The sequence below is a fragment of the Corapipo altera genome, unplaced genomic scaffold (assembly GCF_003945725.1).
Source record: "Corapipo altera isolate COAL_440 unplaced genomic scaffold, ASM394572v1 55, whole genome shotgun sequence".
In the NCBI taxonomy this organism is placed as follows: domain Eukaryota; kingdom Metazoa; phylum Chordata; class Aves; order Passeriformes; family Pipridae; genus Corapipo; species Corapipo altera.
Genome location: NW_020884882.1, coordinates 1579739 through 1600449, shown reverse-complemented (window position 1 = coordinate 1600449; position 20711 = coordinate 1579739). Strand labels below are relative to the sequence as shown.

At 60.9% G+C, this 20711-nt stretch overlaps 1 protein-coding gene across 2 annotated transcripts in view; it reads right to left on the bottom strand.

The window, feature by feature from the left end:
• Positions 1–839: 839 nt before the first annotated feature.
• The window catches only part of CACNA2D2 (calcium voltage-gated channel auxiliary subunit alpha2delta 2), a 191705-nt gene continuing 171833 nt past the window's right edge, over positions 840–20711 (bottom strand). The window contains exons 10-38 of one of the 2 annotated variants that reach the window (XM_027640064.1): positions 19822–19980; positions 19223–19330; positions 18449–18527; positions 18214–18263; positions 17220–17309; positions 16947–17015; positions 16467–16541; positions 15894–15968; positions 15681–15752; positions 15328–15399; positions 15091–15152; positions 13192–13268; positions 11967–11987; positions 9624–9684; positions 7186–7283; positions 6890–6980; positions 6696–6758; positions 6508–6611; positions 6320–6418; positions 6132–6226; positions 5817–5864; positions 5365–5436; positions 5050–5202; positions 4880–4932; positions 4718–4773; positions 4491–4614; positions 3886–3995; positions 3595–3683; positions 840–2924 (exon numbers count right to left, since the gene is read on the bottom strand). In XM_027640064.1, the coding sequence (XP_027495865.1) occupies positions 2796–2924; positions 3595–3683; positions 3886–3995; positions 4491–4614; positions 4718–4773; positions 4880–4932; positions 5050–5202; positions 5365–5436; positions 5817–5864; positions 6132–6226; positions 6320–6418; positions 6508–6611; positions 6696–6758; positions 6890–6980; positions 7186–7283; positions 9624–9684; positions 11967–11987; positions 13192–13268; positions 15091–15152; positions 15328–15399; positions 15681–15752; positions 15894–15968; positions 16467–16541; positions 16947–17015; positions 17220–17309; positions 18214–18263; positions 18449–18527; positions 19223–19330; positions 19822–19980 (2454 nt within the window). In that variant the 3' untranslated portion in view covers positions 840–2795. The remainder of the gene's footprint in view (positions 2925–3594; positions 3684–3885; positions 3996–4490; positions 4615–4717; positions 4774–4879; positions 4933–5049; positions 5203–5364; positions 5437–5816; positions 5865–6131; positions 6227–6319; positions 6419–6507; positions 6612–6695; positions 6759–6889; positions 6981–7185; positions 7284–9623; positions 9685–11966; positions 11988–13191; positions 13269–15090; positions 15153–15327; positions 15400–15680; positions 15753–15893; positions 15969–16466; positions 16542–16946; positions 17016–17219; positions 17310–18213; positions 18264–18448; positions 18528–19222; positions 19331–19821; positions 19981–20711) is intronic. The other variant, XM_027640065.1, reaches the window with a different exon arrangement.

Here is a 20711-nt window from a genome sequence, read left to right as displayed (position 1 = left end):
CGGGGGACACGAGATAAACGGCCGTGAAGACGCGTACACGAGGGGGGGTCATGGACACAGAGGGACGTGGACACGAGGGGCACGGGACAAACCGCCAGGAGGATACGGACACGGGAGCGACATGGACACGGTGGGGCACGGGACAAACGGCTGGGAAGCACGTGGATGCGGGAGGGACACGGATACGAGTGGACATGGACATGGGGGTGACACGGACATCAGGGGACACGGGACAAACGGCCCGGGGGCATGTGGGACAAACGGGGAGGACATGGACACAGAGGGACACGGGACAAACGGCCGGGGACACATGGACACAGGGGACATGGGTGTAGGTGTCTGTCTGGGTGGCAGAACACGGTTATGTGGCCGTGAGGGGGACGGTCATGGGGAGGTGGACACGGGGGGCACAAACCCTGGGAAGAAGGGACATGGACGCGGGTGGGCTGTGCACAGGGGGCACTCGGGGACATTGAACCCATGGGACAGGGCTGTGGGGACACAGACACAAGGGGACGTGGAGTGGGGAGAGTGGACATGGGGATTTGGGGAAGGGGCAACACAGTCCTGAGGGGACACAGGGAGATGGGGGAGCCTGGGGAGGGTTGGGAAGAGGCTGAGCCCCTGCTGCCCCCAGCCCCTCCTGTGCTGCGTGTGGGGCTCTGCGAACCCACGGCTCTGCTGCGCCCCTGCCTGTGCCCAAATCCCTGCCCGTCAGCCTCACAGAGATGCAGCACGTGCGAAGGCAGCAGCCCCCCAAATATCCTGTGCCACCCCACATGCTGTGCCCCCCCTGGCCGTGCCCACCCTCCCCCAGGCAATGATGCAGCCACCGCCTGTGAAGTGAAAATATGAACATTATTTAATAACTGAGTCTCTGTAATAAACCATTTGAAAATATTTTACAAGGAGTCACACGCACGATATCTTACAAATTGTCTTTTTGTTGGTTTTTTTTGTTCTTTTTTTTTTTTAAGTTTTCCAACTCTTCTGTACAAAAAAAAAAAAAATCGAAACCCAACGAAATAAAAATAAATTAAAGAAAATAAATTTAAAAACCCAACGCCTTTGAATGAGCAGAGAGAAGCTTTTGGGCAGGGACAGGGCAGGACGCAACCCCGGCAGGACGGGGGGGCCCGGGGCCACGCCGCCCCTTCGTCTCATTGGTTTTTAACTTAAAATAGACTATATATGTATATATTTATAGGTATGTATAGTGGTGGTTTTCTGGCAGAGCACCTAACTAGACTACAGAAGTACACACACTCCCGGTAACACAGAGCCATCTGTTCAAACACGGTTCCCAGAGACAGTAACCAAACACACACTGAAAAAGCTACAAGCAGAATGACCATTAATTAACCCCCAGCACTAATTAGCGCTTGGCACCCTCCCAAGCCCCCCCGGGGTGGCCGTGCCGAGGGGGCTCCCCTGGACCCGGTTGATGGGGTGGCTCTGAGCGGGGTGGCCCGGGGGGGGGTGAGGGTCCCCAGGGCTGCCTGCCCGGGCAGGGACCCCCAGCACTGCCAGGAGCAGTGGGGGGCACGGGTGGTGGGTATGGCACCCCCTGCACTGCGGCATCCCGGGCTGTCACAGCCGGGCACCCTGTGCTGGACCCCCCCAGCCCTGTGGCACCTCTTCTGGATGGGTTAGTGGGGTGCCAGAGCTGAGCAGCTACCTCGTCCCCTCCTTGGCACCCAGCATTTTGACTGGGGGGGACAAAACACCCCCACCTGAGCTCCTCAGTGCGAGCCCCAGCCCCTCCCGCCCCCCCAGCACTGCGTGCCCCCCAGCAGGGCCCCCGCAGCACCCGGGGGCTGCTCCCCTCGCCATGGATGGTGACCCGAGGGACGGGCAGGGGGGCCTGGCAAGTCCCTTCTGGGGATATGTGGCACCTCCCGCTCCACTTGGCACTCGGGGACGTGCGGCATGTCCCGCTGCGGGGCATGTGGTGTGACCCGCTCGGGAGCTCATCCATGTCCCCCAGGGGAGCAGCACATCCCTCTGGCAGGATGAGGGGGGCAGGGCAGGGCTGGGGGGTACAGGGCTGGGCGGGCAGGATTCACAGTGATCTGCAGAACGGAAAAGAAACAAAAAATATTCCCCCCCCCTCCTTTTCACCCCAACATCTGTGCCCAAGAATAGCTGAGCCAAGTGCAGGGACCAGGGCTCCACTGTGCCACTGCCCCCGCCCTGCTCCTGCCTGTTCTCAGCCCTAGCCCGCAGGGATGCTGGAGCTGCCCCACACACCCGGGGGCCGGTACCGCTGGAACAAATACTACTGACCCGCACAGTCAAGTCCTTTTTTCTTTTTTTTTTTTTTTTTTTTTTTTTTTCCTTTTTCCCCCCCCCCCCCTTTTTTTTTTTTTTCTTTCATATGTCCTCGTTGCTGACAATAAACCCCGCCTGTCTCCAGGTGAAAATGTTGGAAACTCGATGTAGAAAGATCTGCTTTAAAATCTTCAGGCTAAAAAAATAGGCGAGGTGGACTGGGGGGGTCGCGGGCGGAGGGCTCCGACGCCACTTTTCCGAGTGCGAGCGGCCGGGAGGGCGCGACGCCGGGACACCGTCCCGGTCCCCGCTCTGCCGGGGAGCCCCTGCCCGGTCCCCGCTCTGACAGGGAGCCCCTGCCCGCACCCCAACTCTTCTTTGGCTGCGGCCGGTGTGGAGAGCGGGGCGGCATCGCGGGGGTCCCCGAGGCAGAGGAGGGGACGTCGCTCCCGCCCCACCGGGCCGGGGAGGGGGATGGAGATGGAAGTTGAAAGAAAAGAGAGCTGACGGGGGCGGCCAGGGGGCTAAAGGCAGGCGGCCGGAGGCAGCGGGTGCCGGCTGGTGCTGGAGTAGAGGAGCAGCAGCTGCAGGGAGAGCAGGACCCCCACGGAGGGGGAGAAGGAAGCCCCTCGGCCGCAGTCTGAGGTATCTTCCTGGGCGGGCAAAGAGAGGGGGGCCATGGGGCACCCCCAGCAGTGCCTCGGCACCACAGGGGCACCCACTGCCCTAGAAGGGGAACTCACCACCCCCCTGCAGCCTGGCTACACCTCCTGCTCTAGGGTCCCTGTGGCATAGCCCCCTCCCCTCACAAACAACCCACGGTGTTGCTCTCCTTGGGACCCCCATGGCTCTGCTCTCCCCGCAGGAGGGCACCCCACGGCATTGCTCTCCTAAGGACCCTTCATAGCTCTGATCTCCCCAGGGGGCACCCCAAGGCTCCTGACCCCCCACCCCGGGTCCTCCCAGGGCTCCAAACCCCCATCAGGGGGGTGCCCCCACAGCGCTGCACCCCCAGCATCCCCTCATGGCTCTGTTCCCCTCAGGGGGACACTCCATGGCTCTGCTCCCCCACTGCGGGGGCACTCACCCCTCCATCTCCCCCAGGGGTGAACCCTGCTCTGCTCCCCTGCGGTCCCCTCATGGCTCCAGTCAGTCCCCTGCTCAGGGGAAACCCGCTGCCCAAATTTCCCCTACAGGAGCACCCCACAGCTTTGCTCCCTTGGGGACGCCCCATGGCTATACCCCCCCACCCAGAGGGCACCCCCTGCTCCCATCTCTTCCCAGGGGACCCCCCAGCTCCGCTACCCCCCGCACCCCACGTACTGTTGCATTGTAGTCGAAGCAGATGTGGGGGCCTTTCCGGTAGCGGGGCCTGTCCACCAGCTCACACTGGTTGGGGTCCCTCGGGGGGGCTTTGCAGGTCAAGGAAACCACCAGGGACACAGCAGCAAGGGCTTATGGGGCACCCTGCGGCCACCTCCAGCCTCTCTGGTCACAGGCCACCTCCCTCCACCTCCACCAAACCCCACAGCTCCCTGCCTGCCCTGTGGACCACACGTGTCCCCCGATCCCTCTGCCATGACACCCCGGTGGGATGCAGCCTCCAAAGGATACCTCTTACCTCTGCCTGCATCAGCTTGACAGACTCACACTGGCTGCAGAGGGGCTTGTCAGCCACCACAAAGAGCAGGTTGGTGTTAGCCAGTCTCTGTGCATGGAAAAGCCTGGGGGTGCGATGGCAGTGGGGACCCCTGTTACCCTGTGCCCTGATCTCTCCCAGTCCTCAGTGCCAGCCCTGCCAGCATATGGCTCTGGGGAGGCTGAGCCAGCCACAGATTCACTCCTGTCCTCATCCTCTTCCCCATCTCTGTTCCCAACCTCATCCCTGTCCCCTACCTCATCCCCATCCCTGTCCTCAACCTCATTCCTGTCCCCATTCCCACCACCACATCCCTCCCCATCCCCATGTCATGGGGCTGCCCAGGGACTCTGATGGGCTTTCAGGGTCCATGTCCATGTGAAGGAGCCCTGGGGACATCAGCACCCCCAGCCCATGGGGACACTACTGCTGCTCTCTGTCCCCCCATCCAGGTACCATAGTCCCCTCAACTGCTGCATGGCATCTCCTATGGCCTCCATGTGGGCAGGGGTCCCGGCAAGGCAGGCTGGGGGATGTCCCCAGCCCTGACCAGGGGGTGGGACCGCGGGGACAGACCCACCTGGAGCAGTTGCCGCAGTCGATGATGGCGTTGTAGGTGGCGTTGACGGTGCTGAAGTAGTACTGCGTCTGCTTCATGATGCAGCTCGTCTCCCTGGCCTCCATGCCATCCCCTGCCACCTCCTCTGTGCCAGCAGAGCGCCATGGGACAGGGGCCACCAACCCCCCCCTACACACCCCTGCCACGGCCCCTGCCCACCCCCAGCCCAGGTCTCCCTGGGGACTCACCCGTCTGGAACCAGCTGCTGTAGGTGAGGCCGTACAGGAACTGCTGGAAGAGGGACCTGGGGAAGGAAAGCGTGGCCACATCAGCTGTCCCAACCCCAAGAACACCCCTGTGTCACCCCCCAATGGAAATGGCCCCTGGAAAGGGGACATGGCAGGACTCACCAGGCTGCAGCTGAAGTCCACCAGGCAAGGCTCAGGAGATCAGCCACGGTGGGCTGTGGGCAAAGAAGAGGGCAATCGCCAGCAGGTCCCCATGCAGGGCACTGGGGACACATTCATGGGCCCCCCAGATCACAGACCACCTGGAAGCCACCAGCCCTGTGGGTGCTCACCACGAAGACACCGCGGGGTGCAGCGCCTGTGTTGCTTGGGGCCTCCGGGGCACAGACGGACTGGAAGTCATAGGACTCCTTACGGGTGTAGAAGGAGTTGTTGTAGAGGGCAGACATCAGGTTGGCATCCACTTCGCTGAAGAACTTGCCCACCTGGGATGGGGACACTGAGTCTGCATCCAAACACCACGTTGACATGGGACTCCCCCGGTGGGGACTCGAGTGGGGCTGTGTCACACCACCTGTGGCATGAGCTCAGAGGTCTCAGCTCCCCACTGGCATCCCATGCTCAGCAGAGCTGCGGGCACTGCTCACCTGGTACCAGTGGTCCTCCTGGTTGGAGAGCACCAGGAAGCCCCCATCGTCGATGAGGACACAGATGAGGTCCTGGGGAAGGAGGGCAGTGTCATCCACCCCAGTCATGCCCAGGGCAAGGCAGGACAGGCAGGGTGGGGGGCGATGGGCTGTCAGACAGGGGGCCCAGCACAGTGTCCCCAAGCATCTTGGTGCCAGAAGCATCTGTGCTGGGTGCAGGGAGCAGGAGACACCACCACCCTGGGGGGTTTCACAGCCCTCTCAGGGGGCGTCCACAGTTCATAGGGTAAGCCCTGGGGCTTCATTGCTGAAAGGTGGGTCAGGGGCTGGCTGAGCTCCAAGAGCAACAGGGGACAGGGTGTGTGCCCAGGCAGGGTGAGCAGGGGACAGGGAGCCCTCCCAGTCACCCTCTACTCCCCCACCAGCTGCCCCCACCCCTGCCCACCACCCACCTTGTTGTTGGCCTCACAGTCCATCTCACAGCTGGTCGAGGGGTCGCACTGTCAACCGAAACCAGGGCAGAGGGACAGGTTAGCAGGATGGTCATCACCCCAGAGCTGTCCTCCTGGCCAGAAGGGGACACACGGGGTGGTGTCCCCAGGGGCTGGGGACAGGTGCCCCGAGCAGGGTGACGGGCAGGGCTGTGCGGGAGGAACACACCCAGTGCAACCACAGGCACCATGTCCCAGCAGTGCTCACCAACAAGCAGAGCTCCCCCCATCCTGTCCCCATCCCCATTCCCATGCTGTGCCAGTCCCAGGACATACTCGGCGGGTGCCCAGCTGGTCACGGTCCGTCCGGTTGCTCGCCAGCACTTTGAACTTCTCAGCCCACGCCTCCAGGTCCAGCTTCACCCCCACCACTGGGGCAGTGGGAAGACAGGGTGAGCCCTGGTGCTGGAGGGGTTACGAGGACCCCCCCAGCCTGACGACAGGGCACCCAGCCCCCTGCCTACCTGCTGGCTTCAAAGTCTTGCCCTTGATGCTGAGCTCCACGGCGGTGCTCACCAGGATCCCAATGGTGTTGTTCTCCAGGTCGAGCCCTCGGTAGCCGGCTGTGGAAGGCAGGGGTTGCATCAGGGGATGCATGGAGCCAGCCCCTGGTAGCCTGTGTCACCCCTCGCTGTCCCAAGCTGGCACCCACCATCCCGGTAGGGTGGCTTGAAGATGTAGCCCTTGTTGTCCAGACTCCTTCGGTAGAAGCTGGCGTTGAAGGGCTCTGGTTCCTCCTCCCAGTCATCTGCAGCCCTGGGTGGGAGCAGCCACAGCCATGACTGTCACTGTCACTGCCCAGCAGGAGCAGACAAGTCACCACAGAGGCTGGACACTCACTTGTTAGGGAAGACACGGGTGATGCCCCCATCAGTGGCTGCGAAGACAGCCAAGAGGCTGTACCTGCAAGGAGAGGGGCCGGGTACACCCGGCATCAGTGGGGTTTTGCTCTGTCCCTACCTACACAGCCCATCCTAATCCTCCTTTGCTCCAAGAGAGTGCTGCCCATCCCGGGCCACCTCCTTTGCACGTACGTGTTGAGGTCCTGGTGCTTCCAGACCTGGTCCACCAGCTGCTGCGTGATGCCTGTGTCCAGGATCAGGTTGTGCAGGAGGAAGTTGTCACCTTGAGAGGAAGATGGAGAGCAGGAGGAGGTGAGGGCTGGCCACATGGGGGCCACCCATGCCCCTTGCTCTGCCCCGACATTTCCCCTGCAGCAGCTCCCAGGACCCCAGCCCCAGTATAGTTCACCCGTGCCCAATCTCCCTCTGAATCGCCGTCCACCTCCAATCCCCCAGCAGCCTCCCCACCAGTCATCCCGGTTACTCACACTGCTTGGAGTCTGGGGTCACCTTTTCCATGAGGGCAATAAAGTTTTCCAGGAACTCGGTGTTGTTATCCGACAAGTCGAGGTCTTTGCAATACTCTCTGGGGTTTGGGGGACAAGGTTTGTAGTTTGTGGGGATGGAAAAGGCAAGGTCAGTTCTCCCCCAGGGACAGTAGGGTGGGTGCTGGCCGTGCTGCCAGCACCAGGGCTTGCCAGGGACACCATGGTGGTGACGTGCCACCTGTGCTGTGAGTGTCACCCCACCAGGGCAGCTGGCTCTGGGCATCTCTGCAGACTGCCTGGCACCCAGTCCCCACTGCCTGCAGTGCCACCAGCGCAGCGTCACACCAGCCACCGGCTCCGTCACTGCCACGGGCACTGAGGTGCCACCACCTCTGCCAGGGCCAGGATTGATGGATCCCAGTTTGCCTGGAGTGGTACAACACTGAGTCCATCTCTCCCCATACCAGTGGGGCTACTGGTGGGACTGGGTGCCTCTGACACTGTACTTACCTGTGGGGCCAGACAGGCACCACCGTGCTCACCCTGCCCCACTCCTGTGGCACCCCGGGGAGTGGGGGCTCCATTGTGGGTGTGAGCAGGGGTTTGCCTTGGGAGACTCTACAGCTGCACTGGCAGCACCAGGCAGGTGCTCACAGCCGTACCTGCACCCTTTGCACAGATGGTTGGGTGCTGGGTGAGCCCTGGCAGGTGGAGATGGGTGCTCACCCACGGGCATTGCTGGCCCCGAGCCCCTCCTGGGATGGGCACCATGGGGGCTGCCATGTCCCTGCTCCAGTCTAGGACATCCTGGAGTCCCAGCCCCACCAACACCAGGCACAGCTGTAACCTGTTGGTCACCATGAGGCTCTGACCAGGGTGCCAAGAGTCTCCCTTGCTCAGCAGTGTGGCTGCGAACAGTGCTGGGGTGCTCTGGGACCCCCCCACCTCATGGCCCCTCTGCCAAGCTCCTGATTCTGACAAAAACCTCATTAAGAGGACAAGTGTTGGAGCAGAGGGTGGCAGGGACCATGCCCAGGGGGCAGCTGAAAAACCTGGGGCACCCTGGCCAGCCCGGCCAGGCCCCTCGACCCCTGGTCAGGGGGAGCAGCCACCTAAATATCTACACCGACACGCACAGGTACAGGTACTCACACACCCACGGGGATGGGGATATACGGTTTCTGAAAATTTCCAGTGGCCCGTGGGCACGGCAGTGCCAATGGCAGGTCATACAGTCGCCCTGGGTGCCAGGTACCCCCCAGCACATGGCTCCTCCCTGCCACCTGCCCCTGCTGGGCTGGCACCCACCGCAGGAAGGGGACTCATGGAGCTGCTTTGGGGGCACCAACTTTTCTTGTGGGACCTTGACTTTCACAGCCTGCCTTCCTCTCCAGCTGCACCAACCACACAGCCCCATGCCCGACACTGTCCTCATCACTGCAGCCTGAGCAGGAGAGTCGGGCTGCAGACCCACTCCTGGGCCTTGGGCATCACCTCCCTATCCAACCCCTTACAGGCCAATTTTTCAATAACAGGGTTTTCCTGTTTCTCATTTATACTCTGCTTTGGCTCCCATGTGTCCTGGACCTCACCTCCACTGCCCCATGCATGGCCTGGGGACCAAGCACTCCACAAAAACCCGGGACTACACAATAACTGTACATTTTGGGCTGGTCTGCCCAGAGTTCATGTAAGTGAGCAATGCCTGCTGTGGGTCGGGAGGGTGGGGGGTACCCGCAGGTGGCCTCGATGTACCTCAACCTGCTGCAGTCCCCAAGAACTGCAATGACAAAACATCCCCTAACAGGGCAGTTAGAGGCTATAATGACCTATCAGTAGAGAGGTGATGTTAATTAGGGCTGGTCAGAGATTGCACAGTGGGAAGGGCAGGGTGCTGGCGAGCTGTGGGGCTCCCCCAGCACCTCGAAGAGGGATGGCACTTCATTCCTGTTATGTAACAAGACTGGGTGGCATGGCCCAGGGGAGGGGACAGATCTGCCTGTCCCGTGGCCACTACACTGTCCTCACGTCCTCATTCCCACCTTGTGGCCGGCAGCCTCCTAAAACCCCCTGGGCATCCCAAATTTGAGCCAAAACCTACCCTTCCTTCTCCTCCCCACCCCGCAGCCAGCACGACTGTATGATGCCACCGCCGGCCCCTCGCTCGGCAGGGATTTTCAGAAACTATACCTATATATGCACGCGCAGAGGTCGGGGCGCACCGGGTGCATATATACTGTGTGGGATGCAACCGGGTGGCGGAGCGGGGCCGGGGTCCCGGCGCAGCCCCCTCGGCCGAGCGGGCACACGACACACACAGCCACGGGGCACGGGGAGGGGGGACAAGGCACGATGAGGCGAGGATGGGGGGGCGATGGTGGGGTCGGCAGCGGGGCCGGGGCGGATGCACACCTCGGCAAGCGCACACGCAAAGCTACCTGGGAGCAATGAACACATGTCCCTCCGACTCAAAGCTGTTGGGCAGCAGGTATTCAAAATCTGCAACAGAAAGGGAAGGTTATCCGGCGGGGAGCACGGGAAGGGGACGCCGGGGGGCCAGGAGGGAGAGAGACGGACAGAGAGAGAGAGGGGGGGAGGGAATCGGAAAAAAAAAAAAAAAAGGCATTTGCTGCTTTTAGTAACAAGAGAGGAAGGAAAAGGCCGTTCTGCTGTTGCTGGCACCGCACGGGAAGGAAGGTTATAGCCAAATCAGGAGAGGTTTGCCCATCTCGGCTCGAATTTGCTCGGTCGCGGGCTGGAGGCGCGCGGTCACGTACGCGCGGCCGGTGGCGTGTACGCAGGGACACACAGACACACACACATATATATATGTGCGCACATGTATATATATGCATGTTTGGGAGGGCGGGGGGGGACGTCTCTCTCTCGGGGAAGGGGTGGTGGGCAAGGGCAGGGAACCACATGCTGCGCTCCTGGCCGAGGAGGATCGCCAGAACACTCGGTTGTCGGGAGAAAAAAAATAAAGGAGTTTTCAGGCATCGACATGGCCAGAGGGGAACCTTGCCGAGGACAGTCCAACCAGAGGCTCCCGCCCTGCGCAGGGCCGTGCAATGCGCTAATGGGCTCCACCGCCAGGCACCGGTGCCCCTCCCTCCCCGGGGCGGTGGGACCCCAAAGGGGACGGGATGCCCGCTCGCTCGCCCGCCAGCGCGCTCTGCTCTGACAGAGGGGTGCAGCCCAGCAGGTCTGGGGGGGGCTCCTGGGAGTGCCCTCGGTAGAGGGGCAGCGGATGCGGGGCTCAGCTCGTGGGGGCGAGCCGGGTTAGGGGGTGCATCGAGGGGTGCTATGGGACATCCCGGGGACAACATCCCCCCCTGGCGGGCACCGCCACCCCCTCGCCCTCCCGCCGGCTCCTGGTGCATTGCACGGCACAGCCAGAGGTTGGACTGTTACTCTCCGAGGGCTGTAGGCAGGGGCTGGATACAAGCCGATGAGAGGAAGAAGAGGAGGAGAAGGAAAGGAGTACAAAACACTCGTACTTGGTCCATCAGCATTGCCATCACAGGGGCGCCGGGAGGAGGCAACTCAAGGCTGATAGAACAGGGCTGAGGTTGACACTTCCACCTCCCCGCTGTCCTGCCCGCCTGACCCTGTCCCCCGTGTCCCTCCCTGCGCTGCTGTGGACCCCACAGCCATCCCCCTGCCCGTGCCAGGAGCTGGTGCTGCCGGGCAGGCTGCCGGCGGGCACTGCATGTGGGACAGAGCACGGTAGTGGGTCCCCCGGGGACCGTGTGTGTTGGGTGTCCCTGGCCCACCATGGGGCTGTGGGGGAGCTGTGGGTCCAGCCTCACACTGCAGGGACATGGGCCAAATCCTGCCCGTGTTGCACGGGTGACATCCCACTCCACTGTGGTACTGGCCCAAGGCACCCCCCCCGCCTGCCTCCGTGGGACTTTGGGATCAAACTTGGCTGCTCCCAAGGGCACAGACAGTACTAAGACACTGCGGCTGCCAGGGGCTTCATGCCATGCTGGGCCCCAGGGCAGGGGGGATGGCCACTGAGCAGCCGTGGGGGCAAGCAGTGCAGCACCCCTGGGCTCAGCCACCCCGTGTCCCCACGGGGCCAGGCTTGCTGTCACCTATGCAGCTGGGCAGCATTGCCCCAGGGTGGTCCCATCCCCACCTCCACAGAGGGTTTCTGCTTGGAGGACTGCCTCAAAAACCCCTGTCCCAGAGGGTGATGGCAGTGGAGGACTGGGTTCCCCAGCTGCCCTCTGTCCCTGCCACCTTTGGGCACCCACCCCACAGCCCCACTCACCCTGCACAGCCCTATCCCTTTCAGGTTGAGTTGTCTTAGGGAGGAGGAAGCAGAGGAGCCGGGAGAGGGGGAGAAGGAGCTGGAGGAGACGAGCGGGGGAAGAGGAGCAAGAAGGGGCTGCAGTGGGGGAGGAAGAGCAGGGCATCCAACTAGCTACAAAAAAACCTCGTGGATCGAAAACGGCAGTTTCATACGAGATCGGCTCTGGGACAAGATCGAACCAGGTTTGGGAGTGATGCGCAGGGAGGGAGTGGGGATTTTCGTGACAAAGCTCTCATGAACAGAACAAGACATGTTGCTTTCAAATAAAGGGGGAACTGGAGGAGAGGAGGAGGAGGAGGAGAAGGAGAAGGAGGAGGGAGGAAGGGCGAGTTGGTGGCGGTTTGCAGGTTCGGCGTGGCAAACGGGCAGGGAGATGGGCAAGCAGGGGGCTGGGGGGGACTGGACACGGGGCAGGGGACGGGGTGGTGAAGGTGAGTGGTCTGAGACTGAAAATACTTGCCCTTCATTTTGATGTTTGGTACTGTGTGAATCCACCATAGAGAGAAAGCAAGAAAAACAACAAACAAAAAAACAACAAACAAAAAAAAAAGGGGTTGGGTGGAAAGGGGGAAGGGGGGCACAAACAATATTTTATTCAATCGACGTTTGAATAAAAATATTGTGTATCATAATCATACCAAAAGGAAACCTCTTGCAAAAAACGACATGAAGAAAACAAAAGAAAAACCCAGTAACAGAAGGAAAAGAAAAGGCCACGGTGAAATAAGAACAAAAAAAATGCAAAGATATAACTAGAGAAATATATAGATATATATTCAGTACTCCAAAGGAAAATGAGAGTCAGTAGCAAACAGTTGCAACAGTCTTGATATCAAAATGTCCTCACTGAGGGGGCATGCACGGCAGAGTGGGCAGAGCTGGGGAGGATGGGGGGATCCCCCCTCCCGGGGATGGGGACATCCTGGCCTCGTCCCTGCAGGGACATGGGGCTCCTGCCCATGGATGGAGGGGGTGGCAGGGGCCGGATCTGGAGCAGGGCTGAGGTCGAGCCACCGGGGTGGCTGAGGGGGAGAAACAGGGGGAACTGGAGGGGAGAGGGCGAGGGTCGGGTTCTCCCATGGGGGAGAGGGTCCCCGGGAGCAGTGTGGACCTGAGGTGGGAAAAAGGCTTGGGGGTCAGGGGAGAGAGAAAGAGAGAGAAAGGGGGGGCCAGGCTAACACACACGTACACAGATTAATTCCAAACAAAAACTGAAACTAACCGAAACCGAACTCATAAAAAGAATAAATGGCTTAAACCAAAACCAAAGAATCGTAATAAACCAAAGGAAATTAAAGAGATCCATGCAAACTTTCCCAGGCTCACAAATTAACTGGCTGCTACAGCGTCCTCCCTCATCCCCAGGAGGCGAACAGGCAGCACATCCCTGCCTGCGCCGGCAGCGCCTGCCTGCAGCCCAGGGCTGGGGTTTTGGGGTGCAAAGCAAAAGGACCAAACCCTGGCACCCCGGGGCACCCCAGGCAGGCAGCTCGCTTTCCCTCTGTGCGCTCACCTCTACTGACACCTCTCTTATTTCTAACTCTGCTCTTTTTTTTTGCCTCTCACAGTGATCCCTATCTCTTTTCACAAGTCTTTGCTTCGTGTTTCTCCCCCTGACAGCCGCGGGCTGGTGTGGGGTGAGCGGGGGTGCAAGAGGGCAGCGGGGAGAGCCAGCGGCTACTTACACTTCACTTGCAGGATCTGGTCGCTGAGGTTGGCCTGGATGTAGTAGGTGCTGTAGGGAGGCAGAACCAGCCCCAGGCTGTGGAGAGGGAGAGCAGACACGTGGTGTAAGGCTTTAGAGCCACTCAGAATCCTTGGCCAGCTCCCAGTCCCTGCCTGGCACCTCCTGGCAGCAGCTCATCCCAGCTGATGGCAGGCAGCAGCCCCACTGGCCTCTTGCACAGCCTGCTCAATCCTTTTCTCTGGGAACTGCAGCCAGCACTGTTCTGGGGCATCCAGGGTCATCCCCACAGCACCCAGGGTTGTCCTGGGGGACCCAGGAGCACACAGGACCGGTGGCTCCCAGGGTCACCCCCAGCACACCTACTGCCATCCTGGGGTAGCCAAGTTCATCCCCAGAGCACTCATGGCCATTCCCAGAACACGTAGGGTCATCCTGGTGGCACCCAGGGCCATCCTGAGGGCACCCTGAGCACAGAAGGTGGCATGCCTGTCCAGCCAGAGCTGAGATGGGCAGGATGTGCCAGCCCAGGAACCAAGGGAGATGCATGCGGAAGAGGAACACGACACCCCTGTGAGGGAGGAAGGCAGGAAGAGACACAGCCCTCGAAAGAAGGGACAAAACCTTCCCAGAGAGGAGAAACCAATGACAACCATTATGCAGGCACCTGGAGTCAGGTGAGCGAGGAAGGAGAGGGGCCCACCAGCCAGGAGTCTGGCAGTGTGGGACAGTGCTGGGAAAGGAGGTGGCAGGAAGTGGTGCTGGAGCTGCTGAATCCACAGGACAAGCTGACAGAGGGAACTGGGCTTTTCAGTGGCAGCTGCAGCGGCCAGTGGCCTTTGGTGACAGTGCTTGTGCCAGGTGTTGCCAGGGATAAGCTGGTGAGGGCCACATTCCTGACTTTCATTGGATGTCCCACCTGCACCAGAGCCACTGGGATTTGGACTTTGTCCCCCAAATACCCATCCAGCTCGTCCTGTCTGCACTGAGCAGCATGGTCTGAGCATTGCAGCAAGCATGGCAGAGGTGATGGCACCCCAAACCACAGGTGTCAGGAGGAGAGTGGTGACTTTTTTCTGTTCCATGTTGGTGGTACCCCATGCTGATGGTATCCAGGGAAACTCAGGGAACATCGCTGTCACAGAACAGAGCCATGGGAGTGCAGGGCCCCTAGCACCACCTTTTGCCCTATAGATGAACCCCACAGCTGTGTCACCCTGTGTCATTGTCCCCTCCTGCACTGTGCCGCTCGGTTCCAGAGGGGTGACACCATGGGGGACAGGACTAGGGCTGCATGGGGGACACCTGGCAGTGTTGGAAGGTGGCTGTGACCCTTGCCAGCTCCTCCTGAGCTGGGTGGTGGTGAGGAGGAGGAGGGTAAAGTGGGCAACAGCAGGACCACATGGCTCCTCACAGGATGAAGTCAATGTGAGCTGCACAGCACAGAAATGATGATACTGGGGTCTTTCTTACTCATCTGCTGGCCCAAATTGGTGCAAACGGGGTGATAAATGCAGAGCTTTGCTCTCTTCTGCCTCTGTGGCCACTGACTGTCACTGTCACCCACCCTAGAGCAGGCAGGGACCCGTGTGAATCCCTGGCTGGGTAGGCAGGTGGTGGCACGGGTATCCCTTGTCCAGTCCCTTGCACACCAGTCACACAGCCTGTCTAGAGCCCTGAGGACTGTGTTCCAGCTCCACAGTGCCAGGCAGCGCTTTTGGGAGTGCCCTCCAGCACTGCGTGCAATGATGTGACCGCGCATTTGCAACCCGGCAGCCCACGGGACAAGTCCCTGGTGGCCTCAGGGATGTTGGGAGCTGCAAGCACAAGCCCCCAGCCCTGTGCTGGTGTGGGTCCAGCTGGAGTAGGGCAGTGTGGGTGCACTGGCAGTGACACCCACCTGTAGTTGGTGCTTTTGATGGGAGCCCACGTGTAGGTCCGGAACACCTCGTCGATGTATTGCTGTGGGTCAGAGGGAGCCAGTCAGGCCTGCGTGGTGCCAGGACCTGCTGGCACGGTGACACGGGGCCCTGGCTCTGAGCCCAGTGCCAGACACAGCCCAACACAGCCTGCCACTGGGGCTGGGCACTCAGCACAGCAGCAGCTTTGGCTATGACCCCTTCCCCTGTAGCATTACCTCGTCCACAGACTTGATGAGGGTCTTGATGAACCTCTGCCCGTCATTCCCATCAATCATGCTTCTCCGGATCTGGGGGATACAGAGGAGGCAACTGAGGGCCACAGAGCAGTGCCTGTGGGCACCCACACCAGTGAGGTGGCACTGAGGACCCATGGGGTGCATGGCTGAGCAGCCTGGAGGGTCATCATGCTGGCACCCAGGTGACAGTGACCCAGCTGCTGTCCCCACTGTTTGCCAGGGCCCTTAGGATGAGGCACTCCTTAGGGCGGGCTGGAGGGGCTGAGTGCCCTTTGCAACCACAGACTGGGGGGGCCAGCCTGTAACCCAAAAGCTGCCCCTGGTCTGCTCACCTCCTCCTTGTTTTCATCCTCCAGCTCAGCGTCCAGGAAGTCCAGTGTCACCGGCTCGCGGAAATTGATGATCTGCAGGCAGAAAGGGAGAGCCAGGGAAGGGCTCAGGGCTCCCACAGCTGCCACTGAGTCCAGACAAACTCATCACAAACCCCACAATTAGCTCCTAAGGACCCTGGGAAGCCTTGTGTCCCTCAGGGGGCCTCTCCTCACCTGGGGCTGCAGGTTGGGGTGCAGCAGGACGTAGCCGTTCAGGTCGATGGCGAAGACATAACCATTTGCCCCCAGCTGTGAGAGGACAGGAGGAGGGATGAGGCTGGTCAGTCGGCTCTGTGGCATGGCATCCTGTGCTGTGCCATGCCATGCTGGTGTGATCACCCTCACCTCTGCAGGCAGAGCTCACCCAGTGTCAACCCTGGAGCTCAGCCTATTCTATCCATCTCTTTCTGTTCTCAGGCCAATGGAATCTCTCACTCCTGGGGTGAGATTTTGGCTCTGGATTTCTCCCACTGCCCCCTTCCCCAGGCCAGTAAGGTTTATTCCCTGCTGACCCTGCAAGACTTTTGGCAGTGCTCTGGGTCCCAGAGCATCACCCAGCTATGATTCCTGCTCATCTGCCCGTCCTGGTCCCTGCCTGCACTCCTGGCTCCTACACCCTGCTACTGCCAGTGCTGTTGGAGGTGTTTTGGGGTGCTGGGGGCACAGCCTGGGGCTTCCATCAGAGGGACTCCACACCAGGATTGGGCAGTGCAGGACAGGGACAGAGGGGAAGGGGCCTCCACGCACGTTGTATCGCGGGGTCAGCCTCTTGATGTCGTTGAGAGCCACATCGATCCCCATCACGCCCAGGATGAGCTGGTTCTGCAAGGAAGCGCAGGGAGGGAGGTGGGTGACAGGGAAACAGGAGGATGAACATCTTCTCCCTCTGCGGTTGTGTGGGTCAGATTTGCATACTGCAGGGGCACAGGGTGGGGTGCCAGCCCCCTAGCAGCCCCTCAAGGGACACTGCACCCCCCACGGTCTTGGAGCTGCCAGCTATCCCCACTGAACCAGGAGAGCTAACCAAGGCCATTTTGGGTCACAGGGATGGCAGTCACACCCAGTCTCACCCTAGAGAGGGAGTGCAGAGCAGGCAGCACCCCAGGAGTGTCAGTGCCCCCTGCACCACAGCCATGCATCCACCATTGGGGCACCTTCCCCACCCTACAGCAGCCCTGCACCAGGTGTCCCAGTGCTGCCAGGGTGGTGGCAGCCACAGCCTCCTACCTTCCTGTCACTGCTGTCCTCGGTCAGGTTGAACACCGGCAGTGTGCCCGTCACCACCAGTCCCAGCCCCTGCACAAGCACAGAAGGGTGTCCCATGTCCCCTCACCAGCCTCAGGACCCAGGTGGCAGCAGAGGGGGGTTGCCCCCCTGACAAGGGAGACGGGGGCATGTTCTCTGTGAGACTCCAGAGCTGATGTCCACACCCACATATACCTGGGGGCTGTGCAGGACCCTGGGGGTCCCTCCCTGCACCCCAGGGTGGGGGGTCCTTACCAGAGCATCCTGGTAGACGTTGGTCCACTGAACCTGCTTGGCTCTGTTCCCAGCCAGGACCATGGGTCTGCCCAGCACATCCAGGTACTCCTGCAGGGACACAGGGCAAGGGAAAGGATGACGTGGGGGCCAAACGTCTCCTTGCTCCAATGCAGTGACACCTTTTCCCTGTGCACACCCCAGGGGTTATCAGTAGGGTGCTTGGTGAGGCCCCCAGCTGCAGGCTGACCTAGGGGAGGGAGCTCAGAAGCTACCAAACCCAGGGGTATTGGCTCCAGCTGGGACCTCAACAGGCCCATCATGATGCAAACAAGGGGTTGCTCATCATCAGCTGTGCACAGGCAGGGCAGGAGCTCCCCAGGTAGTGCCAGCCAGAGCCCCCCATCTCCCAGCCATCCCTGGGGCTTGCTCCCTCACGTCTGGACCACATGGCTGCTGTCTCCACCAGCCTTTTGGGATTCTCTGCTGGGGCAGGTTTCCCTTATCCTGGCCCACCTTGGCAAGGCAGACCTCTGGGCAGGGAGGCAGCCCTTGTGCCACAATGCCAGCCCTGCCCTGAGGGCTGCCCTGCCTGGGGACCCTCACCACCTGCCCACCGTGGCACCTCGTGTGCATCCCATAAAGAAAAGGGGCAGGAAAGGGGCAGTGGGACGGGGCGTGGGACAGACACAACTGGCTCTGCTGAGGGGGCTGCGTCTGGGGCTGGCCCTGCCCACGCTCAGCTCTGCTCTGTGCTGATTAACGCCTGATGTTTCATAATTAGTCACTCAAAAGGCAGCAGGTCCGTGGGGAGCTGCAGAAGATGAATTACTTATTTCAATAGCGCAGGGCCTGGCTGAGGGCTCGGCTCGGTTCCCCAGCTCACTGCCACGCTCACTGCCAGCCTTTGGGCTCTCCACAGTGGGGCTGGGGCTGCCTGAACTTGCCCCCAGGCAGGGCACCCCAGGGGGCAGCTCTGCCTGCCTGCCCCCTGCCCCCTGCCCACTCCCCATACCTGCGTGTTGATGCGGATGGCGCCGATGGAAGGGATTTCAAAGTAGTAACCTTGGAAAAGAAAGAGGAAGGCAGCTGGAGATCCAGCTGTCTGCAGTCCAGCAGTCTGGCTGTCCTGCTGTCCATCCCTCCAGGGCTGCAGCCAGTGCTTTGCCAGAAGCATCACGCACTGGAGCAGAGGGGTGAGCCCTGCACCCTGCAGCCCCCTGTGGCTGTTGGGTGCCAGCCCCGCTCACCTTTGTTGGCACAGGCCATCCACTGCAGGGGGGTCACGTCGTAGTTGTGCTGCCCGACGGAGAAGGTGAAGACCCGCACCTGTGGCAGAGCGTGGTGGGGAGGGCCATTTGCTGGGCACCTGCCACACTCGGTGCTCCCAGACAACAGCAACCTCCCCAGGGACAGCGTGGCACTGCCTGCCTTGGCCTGCAGACTGTGCTGCCCACAGACAAGTACAGGTGGGCTGAAGACTCCTGGGTATGCTGGCTGTGCTGGTAGCAAAGGAACCTCCATCTCCTTGCCTGGTCCAGGCCAGTCCTGTCCCTCAGCATCACTGCACTGGCCCAAGCCACCTACCCCAGTGGTCCGCATGCTGGGGCATCGCTGCTCCCAGAGGGGTCTGTGCTCTCTGAGGGTGCTACAAGGACCAGAACCCCCCAACCACACAAGTTTCCAGGTCCTGGGTGGCAATGGGGACCTTCCTGCTAATTTGTCTCCCTGCCAGCAGCCCCGTCCCCATGCTTGGGGTGTGCTCCCTCCGGGGCCAGTATTCAGGGAGCCCAGCAGCCTCATTCCCTCCCCAGCATCCCACAGGGTTCCTACTCTCGTGGCTCCTGCACTCCAAGGTGAGAGCTGGATATAAACCCATTTCCAGGGCAGTGGCTCGGTGCAGGAGCAGGCTGGTGGGGATGGAGGGTGGTGATGAGGCAAATGAAGCAGGAGCCAGCAATGGAGCTGGGGCAGCTGTCTCCCTTCCTGGCCCCAGCCCGGCACACGAACCCACAGCCCCTCACCGTCTTGTTGGGCCAGTTGTACTTCTCAAAGACGTCCTGCACCCGGTCCTCGCCGCCGTCCGTGAACATCATGATCATCTTGTTGCAGTTGGCACGTGTGATGTTGGACTGTGGGGCAGAGACAGCACCTGGGGCCGGACCCAGAGCCAGCGGCACCAGGTACGAGGCTGGATGTGGCCAGGAGGGCTAGCCTCAACCCATCTCTTTTCCCAGCCCTTCTCTCCAGGGTGAGGGTGGCCAGGATGAAAGGGCAGGAAGAGGGATGCTGTCAGCTGGGGAATGATGTTGTGCCTATTGCTGCTTGGCACCCAACAGCACCATTCCTCTTTATTTTGCCTCTGGCATGGCTGCTGGCTGGATCTGGCCCCTCTGCCCAGCCCTGTTAACCTTGAATAACCCAGAGGGGCAGCAGCAAAACCTCAGCTCCAGCATGCTGGGAGGTGGGATGTCTCCCCCAGCATTGAGAAGGAGGACGAGGAGTCTTCTACACAGAGAAGCCCCAGGCATAGGGCAGCATCCAGGTACTCAGAATTCTCCCTTTGCCCTCAGCACTCATGGGTTCACTCTGCCCCCAGCCCCCAGCCCAGCCCCCAGCTCACATTCTGCAGCTGGTCGAAGGCGTACTCAAAGCCAGCCTTGTAGTCAGTTGTGCCCTTGGCCACCATCCCCTGCACGTCCTCCTTGAACACCTTCTTGTTCCGGATGTTGGCCTGCACCAGGTGCTTGAAGCACGACACCGGCTTTGCCTTCTCGTTGAACTGGGAGGCAAAATGGAGGGGAGTGAGTCACAGAAAGGGGATGGGGCAGATCCCAGCAGGCACAAGCCACATGTCACCAACAGGCAGCTGGCGCCTGGAGCATCGTCTGTCCCACGTCCCAGGGAGGGCTGATGCTGAGACCAAGCCTAGCTTGAGCTAAATCCAGCACTGAGCTGCCCAGTGTGGGTGCTGGCAGTGGATGCTGCCAGTGAGGGGTCACCTGCACCCTCACGTCTGCAGGACCCCCCAGCCTTGTGCAAGCAGCCGTGCTGTGCCTCCCTGTGCTGTCACTGGGAGCAGGTGCTGCCTCTGGCTTACGGCTTCATTTGCTGGCAATTGGGCCCATCCATTAAGGGAGCAGCGATCCAGCTCACGGAGCCAGGCCAGACACGTTAATTAGCACTGGCGTGCTGGTGGCCAGACAGGGGAGGGCGGGCACGGGCTGGGCACCCGGCGACGCACAGATGTGGTGGCACGGCCGCTGTGCTGCGTGAGGTCACGAGCTGGTGACACAGCCACAGGATGCAAGGTGTCACTGGCTGGTGATGGACAGGAGGTGGCTGGTTGGGATCACCCCAAAAGCATCTCTGCCACGTGCCCATGATGGGGGCAGCTTTTGCTTGCCACCACACACAGCCAAGCCCTGAGCAAACTTTTCCTTGCTTATGTGCAGCTGGGTGGTTAAGAAGACAAAAAATGGCATTTCTCTCTGCAGAGCCCTTAGCCAGGTG